Genomic DNA, 12,069 nt, shown 5'->3' on the forward strand with positions numbered 1-12,069 from the left:
ACACACACAAAAGATCACACTGGTAAAGAGCAAAGTCATATAAGACCAAAGCTATGCCTAGACAGAAAAAAACCAAAACAATCAAACAAGCGATTGACGATATACAACAACGACCTTCGACACCAACTAACTCTTGACACCACAACGACGATGAGCAAGGTTCTTCAGAAGCAATGCCTTCATGAAGGAAACGACACTCAAGTGCCAACGTCGCCAGATCCAACCATCAAAGGTCAGATCGTGGATTTTCACTCTGAAGATAAAGTCCGAGCAATGCCTTCAACAAGGTAACGATGCAAAAACACCGCCATTTCCAGGTATAACCAACTAGGGTTAGACCAACGGTTTTCACCTAGGAGCTCAAGACTAGGTACTCGAAAAGCACCATCCAACCGAAGTCATTATATGTTGTCACCTCCACTTGCCACAATCCTAGCAGCTGTAGACTTTGAGGAACGAGGAAGATCACCGTGGTTGCCAAAATCCATAGTCAGGACGCTTTGGCGGCCCTGCGGCATCCTAAACAAGTGGCAGCCGATGACTTATCCGCATCAGATGACATCGCCACACGCTACCGCTATCTTCGTCGTCCTCACATATGGCAGCAGATATCACCGAGCTGCTGGAGAACATGGACGTCATGCATCGCCATTAACGATGCAGATCGTGAACCCCATTAGACCTGAAGGTCCAAGCCTTTCCAGCGACAACCATATCCAGCAATGTCGCATCCAATGGGGCATCACCAGACAGCCATCCACGGCCGACACCGCATAGCAGCAGGCAGGCCAGATCGCGTGCGATGGCCCCCGACATCTGCTGCATCGCCACCACCGCATCCTTGTCAGGGAAGTGGGCAATGGTTGTTGCATGTGCTGGTTATTGCATGACCACAACCTTATCCCACGGGAGCACCGGCCATGGCTTGGTGGGCGGGCTCTCCAGATTAAGGACATGGCGATCTCGGATCAATTCCGCCATCACATCGGCTCCCGCTATACATGGGAGGCACGCCATCGCGGCCGCTGCACCAAATCCACCTTCAATGCGTCAAGCCATCACAAGTACATCACCTACACGCCGTCCAAAAGCTACAGGAACGAAGCCTCGCCGCCGCCATCGGCCGCGCGGGCAAGCCCGACATCGACTCCCGTAGCTGCGAGGGGAGGACGCGCAAGGAAGTGCCGCCTGGAAAAGCGGATCGATAGTTGCCCGTGTCACCCACACGGATGACACGAGGGCAGTTTAAGATACCGATGAGGAGATTAGTCTACAGATAAAATCGTGTAGTTCCAAAGGCAAAAACAGTCTAATCTTGAAACATACAAGTCATGGGTAATGAGAGCGAGAGAATAAAAGTAACCTAATCATTTTCTTGCATCGTTGCCCATCATACAGGCTATGCGGCCGGCCGATCGGGCGTGCGCCCACGTTGTGGATCGCCCTCACACACCCTCGTCCTCCTCAACAATCCTAGACTTAGATCGGAAGTTGCACCTCGATAGATACGAAACTGCCCTAGATGACCTGACGATGACATGTATCTGGGATAAGGTCTTGGGCCTGATCTATATGCCCTATCCAAAGACACAACACAAAAGGGCAAAGCCTGCGAAGATATAAAGAAGATATCGACTGCGATCATCATAGAGTGCAACCCACTCGACACAAGATCCACTCGGATACCCCAATTCCATTCGACCGTCCTCATTCACTCGGAGTACAAGAATCCACTCGAAGGATAGGATACCTAGGGTCATCCCTGGATAGCAACGGTCGATCATTCACTCCGTCACCTTAAAGATCACTAGTAAATACGCACGTGCAACGCATGTGTAATCTTAGGATTTGTTTTTGTTTATTCAGTTAGAAGTCATATATTTATCATCATGTTGAGGGTCTAATAATGTAACGAAGTCCCACTAACCGAAATTCATGCAAACATAATGTAGTATACTACTTGACCTACAATTCTCAGTGTAAATTTACAAATACAGTATGCCGGCTACTATTGTAAACCTTGATAAGTTTAAACTACTGACTTTTATATAAGACATAAGCAACATCTGGCACTAAGTCATGAATACGCAAGAATTTAAAAACATCAAGCAAGAAAATTACCCATTATTGCTAGATTAACTCTACCTTTTTATTAATGCACCACTGATTCCTCTTAAACCTGAAAAATCATCAAAATCTTTAGTGTATGCATCCCCTATTCCTATTTGTCGCTGCCATCAAGCTGTGGTGTTTGCGTCCTCTTCGCGGACCAGTGTTGCCAAAACCTCCCACATTTTCGTTTGCTGAGTTGTGGTGTTTGTAGACCAAAATTATGATGGTAGCTATGCTTGCATTATGGGCGCAACAGCAATGGCAGCGTGAAGACAGACCTGAATGTTCTTTAGAAAAGTAGCACCAAAAGGCATTGTCTATCTCACACCACCAGCGGCAACTCCATCTCTTCATACAAATGGGTTTAAAATTATACTGAATCCTATGTGGTTAATTGTACAGGCAAGTAACCAGATGAGGGGGCACATACCTCGTCCTCATGCTGCCAGAGGGCAAATCTGAAAATGTAAGCACAATCCATTCAAATTAGTTCAACTCGTCCACTACCCAACTGCTATCAAAAGTTCCAATTCAGTGCTTAAAGTTCTTGCTTTATGGAGCATCATCCATGAGAAACCACTAATTCCGCAGCCATGGACCCTTTGCACGGCCAAGTAATAATTAGGCTAATGGTACAGAAGATATAATTCTGATCAAACCTGAACACGCTAAAATAAAATGAGCACACCTCCAGATCACATTCAGTCAATTAAATAAATATACTACCCAAATAAGCCCATAGAGTAGAATATTTGGAGTTACATCTTCTATAAAATAAAAGGGAAAACATGAACAGATTGTATTTCAACATCTATTAGGTATTAGCCTACCTTGATGAATATAATTACCTGAATCATGGGTGGCATCGAGCTGCTAAGGCGACGGCGATGTCCAGATCGTGGCATCCACATGACGGCGATGGCATTAAGGCCACCGCATCAGCACATGGAGTGGAGCGGAAGTGGCGGCATCCAGGCGATAGATGTCATGCGGCCCGACGATAGGAAAGGCGTTAGGCGGCATCCCCGAGGGCCGGCTAGGCAGTGTAGGAGGTGGCTTGGCTGGCCAGGCGGAGTAGGAGGAGGCATCGTCCCCGACGGTCGGCCAGGTGGTGTAGGGAGGCGGCGGGCGTCGCCCACGACCAAGGCGATGCGAGACAATGGGTTGCAGCGACATGGAGATGTGAGAGGCTGCATCCTTCAAGGTGCGGGGGTGGAGGGGAGGGGCGTCATACTTCAATGTGCGGCGGCTCGAGGCGACGGGAGCGAGGTCCTAAAGGTCCGACAGATCGAGGCGATTGGGAACAGAGCAATGGTGCGGCAGTTCCTTTCCTTTCGCGTGTGGCAGTTCCTTCCCTTTTTCTACATGGGTAGTTCAATTCCTTCCTTTTTACGTGGGAAGTTTCCTTATGCCCGAGGAAGGGGATCATGGGGAAGGGAAAAATTGTTTAGCCCTAAACGTGTTTAATCGCTCACCATTAGGACAATATGGACTGTTGGATTAATGTGAATGGATGGCCGAGATCTGTTAGATCTGCCTCTTTGGGTCTTTTTATATTGGTATAAATTAAACACATGTGTTACCAGTAACGCTCGTAACATTATTCTCTCATTGAACCCTTGCATAACTGAGGACTGCGAGGGGTCGGTGTACTCCATATAAGCCAAGCCTCCCCTCTTGCACAAAGGTCCGCATCCCCTGTAACTCAACACTTCAATCAACAAAGCCTTTGCGGCACCGAGACGTCGGGATGTTACCTCCTCCGAGAGGGACCTGAACTTGTAAAACCGAGTGTACAACCTCACCGTAGCTATGCTCTGCCCTCTCCTACATACCCCCCATCTCTACTGTCAGATTCGTTCCCATGACAGACCCCATGTAGAAGCAGGCGGCGGCGCAGCCGACCAATTGTCACACGCCGATCATAGTATACGGTAGCCACGGAACATTTTTTAAGGGAAGCAACCACGAAACATAGAACGATCTGACCCATGCGTATGTGCATCACTGACCTTGCCCACACGGGTACAGGGAGCCTCTGCTAGGTTAGCCATGCACCTCCCTAGCGCCACTGGCCGCTCCGGCCATGGCGGCCACGACCATCAAGGTGTGTGCTTCGAGGTGCAGAGGTCAAAAGCGCAATATTTATGGCGATCATTTGTATTCTTAGGAGGAGACTCGTCTTCACTAATCTCAACAACATTAGGATAAATTTCTTTTGTGTCCTACTTGGACCTTCCTTTCATATCAATGCCACCCATTATTCTGATCAAATAGCGGATGTTAAACAATTACGGATAAGGATACATGCATGTTGTACTATGAGCCAAAAAACATTACTTCAATAATACGAGCTTGAGAGAAACCGAGATAGCATCCATGGCCGAAAAGAAGATAATGAAATAAAATGCGGATAAAGCATAAAGGTGTAGTACGAAAAAAATGATTTTGATATGCTGAGTGAGCCCAAAAGAAATAATGACAAAGGCAAGGCAGTTAAAAACGAACGGTTGTCTCACAAAGTAGGATCCCAGATCAGGCAACAAAAAAATTAGTGTTCAGGCAATATAAACTCTGGAACAATGCATAGGCTGGAAGAGCAACTGAACTTACCTGAAAGAAAAGTTAAGCATATGAATTGACCAAGTTGATATTTTAGAGCCATGACCATTGGTGAAATTTATAGAGATTAGAAATTTCATACATTTTAAGTTGGCACTAATTGTGGTAGCATTGAGAGGGAATAATTTGTAGGCACTGGAGCATGCTGATAAAAGGTAGTACGCTAGAACAAAGATAAGGTGGATAATTTTTTGAAAGAAATGTTTCGGTGCAAAGTAGTCCATGGAGTAACTGCATTAACACTCCAGGTTCTACTCCCTCCGTAAACTAATACAAGAGCGTTTAGAATACTAAAGTAGTGATCTAAACGCTCTTATATTAGTTTACAGAGGGAGTATCAGTTAAGGACTAACCACAATAATAACATCCAATGTGGAGTAGCTAGATGGGTAGCAAGAGGCGAACCTAAAAGAGTTTGGCGGAGCCAGGGTGGCCTTGGAAGAACTGGTTGTGGTGAGCATGCATCCCATCACAAACTATCTATTAATTGATAAAACCTTTCACCATGTACGTAGGCCATAATCTATATCCCTATATAGTGTGCGAATAATTTTGAAGACTCCATGGTTGAACTTAAGCATAATGTACAAACCTCAAAACATAAGCATTTCTCCTTTGTTCTAGAATCTTTCGTATCATAATTGTCCAAACTTTTTTTCTAGATGAATTGTCGTTATTTGTTTTTACTTTATACTTTACAACGCACAATTCCATGAATCTTAAAATATATTAACTTTTTTTATAAAAACTAATTGATTTTGAATGAGATAAACTAAAAGAATTAAATGAACATCTACATCATGCATATATGTCTCAAAGCTTACATGCTAGAGTGTGGTATTTATTCATAATTTGGTTGTCAAATCTCATGCGTGCAATGCACGTGTACCTTACTAGTCAGTTGTAGTGCTAAAATGAACAGAGAAAATCAGTAAGCACATCATGATCAACAATCCTCACATTCAAATCATCTGCTTTATGCACTTGACTTTGAGAGCAAACAACTAATTCTAGTAAGCACATTTTGATCAGCTTAATTAAATCTTAAATATCAATTTATAATAGATTAATATAAAAGAGACTACAAATTAGGTGGCGAATAGTAAGGAAAAATGTACATGCCAGCAGCACATCGCATGCTCTATACTATCTCATGTCACTACCAATGCTGGCTATAGAACAAAAACAGAGAAAAAGGAAGTGATGTGTATTTAAAGGAGATGAGTAATGCAGTCTATATCATGTCCAATTCTTTCATATATGCATGAAGAATATAGTCTAAACCCCAGCTTCAGTTGCCCCCAAAAAAATCTAAGCTTCAGTTTTGTCATATACTTGAAAATATGTAAATGAGCAGTGAAAACTTTACAGAAGTATTGTCATCTAATAGTATCTGAACAAATTTAAGCAAGAGTTAATGCACTCTATATTTTTTTAACCATATTCATCTTTGGCTGAAAGGTCAATGCTTAATAATATAAGCATCAACTTAGGTAATAACCGAATGGGCATGCGCAGCAACGGTTGAAAAGGCATATTACCTTAGCATGCCAAACTACACATGTCATACTTGGCATGCGCCATGCCTTGGCTCCGCCATTATCAAACTAAGCTTTACCTGGACGCAGACGGACCACAAACAGCCATGCTCAACCTACACCAACAAATTATTGGAATTAAGAGATGTAATATTTTAGTGGAAAATATACTTAACTTGCCAAACATAAACTCCAATATAGCACATCAATATCAATTACAATATACATCTCCTTTTCGTTTTGAGCATCAGACATGTGTACTAATGATTCCAAATCTAGTTCAGTAAATTTAGGTGAACAGGTTACAACAATGATAGCAATGATGTACAAAATGAAGTGAAGAATGGGATTCTGCTATTTTTGTCGAACCCTGTCTTGCAAATATGGTGCCTTCTAAAACCATGTAATACAAGCAAGAGCAGCATTACCTCAGCTTGATGGAGAAGGAACCCCAAGGAAATTAGAAAATGTAATCAACAGGGGCAACCCATGTTTCAATGCACTTCAAAAACTCGCAATGCTTAATGTATGTATATCAGATCAATGATAAATAGTTGTAGATACTCACTCGTAAACTTTTGTAGATACATTAATCAAAAACACAAATTAATTTTCAGTGTTATAATACAGTGATAGAGCAAAGTTCTGTTGAGCAATATGTATGAACACATGCCACACCTCCTCTAAGTTCCAAGTGATTTCCAGCCTTTCCCCCAACTCGGCTCAAAGCATATGTGATTCTTCGGAAAAAACATACATAAACACAAAAGGTAGTACAGTGATTGGTGCTTCAAACCATCATGCATGGAATATCGATCTCGGAGCTTAGATGTATGCTACTCCCTCTGTAAACCAATATAAGATTGTTTAGATCACTACTTTAGTGATCTAAACGATTTTATATTAGTTTATAGAGCGAGCATATGAGAAGCGGTTGTTATCATTAAACAAAGAATAAATTGGCAATCCAACCCGCACATATGGATTCTCTAGGCCAATAAACAAGTACGGAAAGTAGATGATGTTGCAAACAAATTTCTACATTGATTATCCAAAAACATCGTCTTCACAAATTTAAGAAACTCACATTTGCAGTTATTGTAGCTGGATTTGTTTACCACAGAGAAGGCAATCCTTTTCTAAGCCCGGGCTCATCTGCACCCGTGTTGAATCAAAAATTCAAAACAAATACTAGAAAAATTCAAAAAAAATCCAAAAAAAATTCTCATGGTAGACAATTTGGTGCGTGAGGTCGGACCCAATTTTCAAATGAGCACAGCTGAGCAACTCTTGGCAAAAAAGACAAATTCAGGGTCTGCAAACAGTTTACTATTCACGTACTGTTTTGATCTGATTTGTCTTTTTTGCTGAGAGTTACTCAAATGTCCAAATAAGCTAATATTTAAAGCGAACTTCACGCAATAAATTGTCTACCATGGAAAAAAATAGAATTTTTTGAATTTTTCTAATATTTTTTCGAATATTTTCCTGGTCGGGTGCAGATGAGCCTGAGCACCGAATTGCTGCACTTATGATGTTCTACAAATAATATACCCATCCATTGTTATCTTTATATGACTTCCTAATGATGTCCTTCAGGGGAACAAAGTATTTTGGGAGTATGGCGGATACAATCATGTAGAAGAACCACTGAAAGCTCTATTGCAATATAAATGAAAAAATATGAATAATCCTGTCCCTAGTTGTAAATATACAACTTTTCATATTATCCAAAAATAAACAACACAAAGAAGGGATTGAGAGGGAGAGAGATGTCATCCCTTCTATAGGGGAATATTGTGCTCCAGCCGGGGTGCTCCATGCTCCAATTTCAGAACATCAATTTCAAATGTTTCAAAAATTCTAAAAAAATATATGAATGTTCACAAGGAATGTGACTGCAACTTCTAAAAATTCCAGGTCCAAACTCAAAATGTACATTGAGAAACAAAAAAGACAAACTCATATATGAATAGTATCAAATGTGCTAAATTTTACTCCTTTTTTTCTCTATGTGAACATTTATATTTATTATTTTTAAAAAATTGAAACACTAAAGTTGATTATTATTATTTAAAGCTGGAGCACGGGAAGCACTGAGAGCACCTGATATTTCCCCCTTGTATATAATGATGACCGATGAAGAAGCTGAGATAGGAGGTTACACTCTTGAAGTACAGTGCCATGAAGAAGCTGAGATAGGAGGTTACACTCTTGAAGTACAGTGCCCCTAATAATTACAATTAGCGCTAAACATTGGAGTATGGGCTGTCGGATCTGTAAGTATGGATAAGCAGGATTGATTTGGAACTTTAGATCTCCCAATTCAAGCACTTATAAGGTAGCCTATGTGCACGTTGATATTATTACACATTAATTAAGTGAAACTCATCATTTTGTTCTTGATTTCAAATGATATTATCAAACGATGGTTGATCATTTTGCTTTGCTCAACGTTGCATTTACTGTGTTACAAAAAATGACCAAATACAAAAGACACAAGATAATCCGATAGAATAACAGGGCAGAATCTCTTGATTCAACCAAAACACAACCACACCAATTTCACGATTACCATTACAAAGCAAATCCCACAATTATCAGAAAGTTTTCAAGACACTCAACATCTGACAGTTACTGACACCAACATTGGAGAGTCGACTGACAACCATAGATAAGAGCAAAAATACTGAAGACAGCATAGATTTTAGCATACAGTGCGATTAGCACTTGACCTCTTTCAGCCCATGTGCAAAGTACAGGAAAGTTGGATCAGCAGCTCCCTCCTTGTAGTAGGCGAACACCACGCCGCCATCATCATGCATGCTCTCGCCAACAAAGCTGAAACACCAGTTTTAGAACTTGCGTAAGTTGAATGGATAGATTATTACTACCTTCCCAAAAATATAAAAAAATTCCGTCACTGATTTAACTTCAATAGAATAAATTACCAGTATCTAAAATACCAAAGTAATAAAGTACTAACGTGTCTGGACAGATCAATGATAGACAGTGCCTGCACTTTTGAGCAAGGCAAAGAGAGAACTTACAACTGAAGGTCCTTGAGCTTGCTAAGAAGATACTTTGTGGCGGACTCAACATTCTTCTTGAAAGCATCTAGGTCATCCCCTTCAAGCTTGGCAGAGAGGTTCTTGATGTAGCGCTTCATGTGAGAGATAAACTGCTTCTTGTCAAAAGCAGGTTGCTCCTGCAAAAGGTAATGAGGGCTTAGCACTATCATCAAGTGCATAAAAAGTAGATAGGTCAAGAGCATCAAAAAGAGCAAGCAACCTGAAGACGGAAGGTGTCAACAATGTCAACCACCTTCACGGCCTGGTCATCAACACCCTCATCATCACCACCACCCTCAGCAGAGGGATTGGCTCCAATGTCCACATCAACTGCTCCTTGAACGACCCACTACAAGCATTCAAAACCATACAGGTCAAATAAACTAAAACATCTGAACAATGTTAGCACAAAGAAAAGTAATGTGCAGTGTGAGAGATTTAGATATGAACAGTTGATAAATCATGTGTGTATGTGCAGTGTGAGTGCTTTAGATATGAACGGTTGATAATCATGTGTGCTGCATATCCACAGACCAAGCAGTAGTAATCTTTTTTGCTAGTGTAGAAAAAACATACCAATCAATCCAAACCTCTGACCCCAATAGAGTATACAAACATGCTTAATTTTAACATTAGAAGTGTCAACGCTGCACAATATAACAAGGACTCACACGCCATGAAAGCAGATACAAGCCTGGTAACTGGATAACTCATGTGATAATAAAACAGTCATCGATCTATCCCATGCCTAAATGAAAGGTGCTCATTCAGATCTGTGTTTTGTGAGACAAAATTGACGAGGTCGAATTAACAAACTAGCACGTGATCTACCAAGGTAACCTAACCAAGCACCGCACACAGAGCAGCTGAGAATATAACGCTTACATGGCCATCGACTTCCCAGAGCACGCCGTTCTCCAGCTCCCTGTAAGGGAACGAATCCGACAGAAGCTCGTCGCCTGCGACACATCAAACACAGCATATTCAGTAAAATCCATCGTAGGAACGCATGAACACATAGATAAAACCAAGTCCTAACCCCAGACTGCACGAAGATCTAACGATTAGCGAGCGAATCCCGGTTACCAGTTAGCCAGTCCGCATCAGCAACCGACGACTAAACAACCGATTCACGAAAGCGATCAGATCTAGCTAGTCCGAAAGCGATGAGATCTAGCTTCTAGCAAGTAGAAGCCCGATTCCCTCGAAACAAGTTGAAAGGACGCGAAAACCGGGGGGAAATACAGAGTGGCGGGGGGACGAACCGGAAAGCTTGTCCTGGTACACGAGCATGGTGCCGCCTCTTGAGATTTCTCCCCCGAAAAAAGAGAAAACCCTAACGAGCTCTGGGGGAGGCAGGGGAGTAGCGGCGGACGGCGAGAGGGGGTGTGGGGGAGACGGCCTCCTCGGATTTATAGCAGCCCCGGAATAGGTGGGCTCCTTTTTCGGCCGTCCGATCTGTGGGTATGCTTCAGTTGAACGACCCAGATGTTTGATCTGGCCGTCAGAAAAGTCCGGAAAAGTGCTTGGTTCGCTGCAGGCCGTCTGATCGGGGTATCGTGGTCGGATATTCTGGTACGGACGGCTCCGGTGCGTCTCCGGTGCACGGAACCGCTAGGTGTGCTGTCAGGGCGGCGTACCCCAAATCGTACACACACAAAAAAAACTTAACACAACTAATTCCGGACAATCTCAATTCTTTCAATCATTTGGAATTTCCAATCATCATCTACTAGGGCATTGGAGCTGTCTCAAACAAAATGATCAAAAGCATATCCGGGATTCACCAAACTAAATGTGGATGCAGCGTTTTTTGCAGATGAAGGAATGGGGCAACATCGGTTGTTCTTCAAGATGGAAGGAGAAATTTCATCGCATGTCAATGCAAATTTATTCCTATCACAGCTGATGCAATCACTACTAATTCTTTTGGCTTTAATCGGATAGAGGCGGAATCCGACTCTCTCTAAGTTATTAACTTTTGCACTAGTCATGCACAATGTTGGGACGAAGCAGCGGCAGTGTTTGCGGAGTGTGTGGATATAGTCTCTTCAATTGAAAAGGTTATCTTTAAGCATTGTTTACGTTCTTGTAATCAAGCAGCTCGTGTGCTAGCGAAATTAAGGACAGCATAACCGCACCTAAAGCGAGCCCTCTCAGCGATTAGCGTTTTCAGCCGTTCGTTTTCGTGATCCGATCATTCCTGGCCATCAGATTTGCTGCCCAAAGATATCTGTCCCGCAATGCGTGAAATCTGGCCCAGCTGTCCTGTGGGCTTCTGCTCCAGAGGCCGAAACCAATGCCTCTGGTGTACTAGGCCGTCGGCCAGCTGTAGGATCGAAAGTATGTCTAGAAGGGGGTGATTAGACTACTTGACCAAATAAAAACTTGACATTTTCCCAATTTTAGTTCTTGGCAGATTTTAGCTATTTTAGGACAAGTCAAGCAATCATCACACAATTCAAGCAAGCATGCAAAGAGTATATTGGCAGCGGTAATTAAAGCATGCAACTTGCAAGAATGTAAAGGAAAGAGTTTGGAGAATTCAAACGCAATTGGAGACACGGATGTTTTTCCCGTGGTTCGGATAGGTGGTGCTATCCTACATCCACGTTGATGGAGACTTCAACCCACAAAGGGTAACGGTTGCGAGAGTCCACACAGGGCTCCACCCACAAAGGGTAATGGTTGCGCGAGTCCACACAGGAATCCACCCACGAAGGGTC

The 12,069-nt window shown here is 42.6% G+C and overlaps 1 protein-coding gene across 1 annotated transcript; it reads right to left on the reverse strand.

Annotated features, from left to right (window-relative positions):
• Positions 1–8,784: 8,784 nt before the first annotated feature.
• Positions 8,785–10,825, reverse strand: LOC123086207 (translationally-controlled tumor protein homolog). Its single transcript, XM_044507924.1, has 5 exons — positions 10,609–10,825; positions 10,229–10,302; positions 9,564–9,692; positions 9,323–9,480; positions 8,785–9,113 (listed from the first exon to the last, which is right to left on the reverse strand). Exons 1-5 carry the CDS (start codon positions 10,634–10,636, stop codon positions 8,996–8,998), a joined length of 507 nt encoding a protein of 168 aa, XP_044363859.1. The 5' UTR covers positions 10,637–10,825; the 3' UTR covers positions 8,785–8,995.
• Between the last annotated feature and the right edge of the window lie 1,244 nt (positions 10,826–12,069).

Source organism: Triticum aestivum, chromosome 4A (genome assembly GCF_018294505.1).
Source record: "Triticum aestivum cultivar Chinese Spring chromosome 4A, IWGSC CS RefSeq v2.1, whole genome shotgun sequence".
NCBI lineage: Eukaryota > Viridiplantae > Streptophyta > Magnoliopsida > Poales > Poaceae > Triticum > Triticum aestivum.

Coding starts and splice junctions, on each gene's coding strand:
- LOC123086207 (XM_044507924.1), bottom strand. CDS start 10,636: ATGCTCGTGTACCAGGACAAGCTTTCCG. Junction 10,303..10,608: donor GTACCAGGACAAGCTTTCCG/GTTCGTCCCCCC, acceptor GATGTGTCGCAG/GCGACGAGCTTCTGTCGGAT. Junction 9,481..9,563: donor TTGACACCTTCCGTCTTCAG/GTTGCTTGCTCT, acceptor TACCTTTTGCAG/GAGCAACCTGCTTTTGACAA.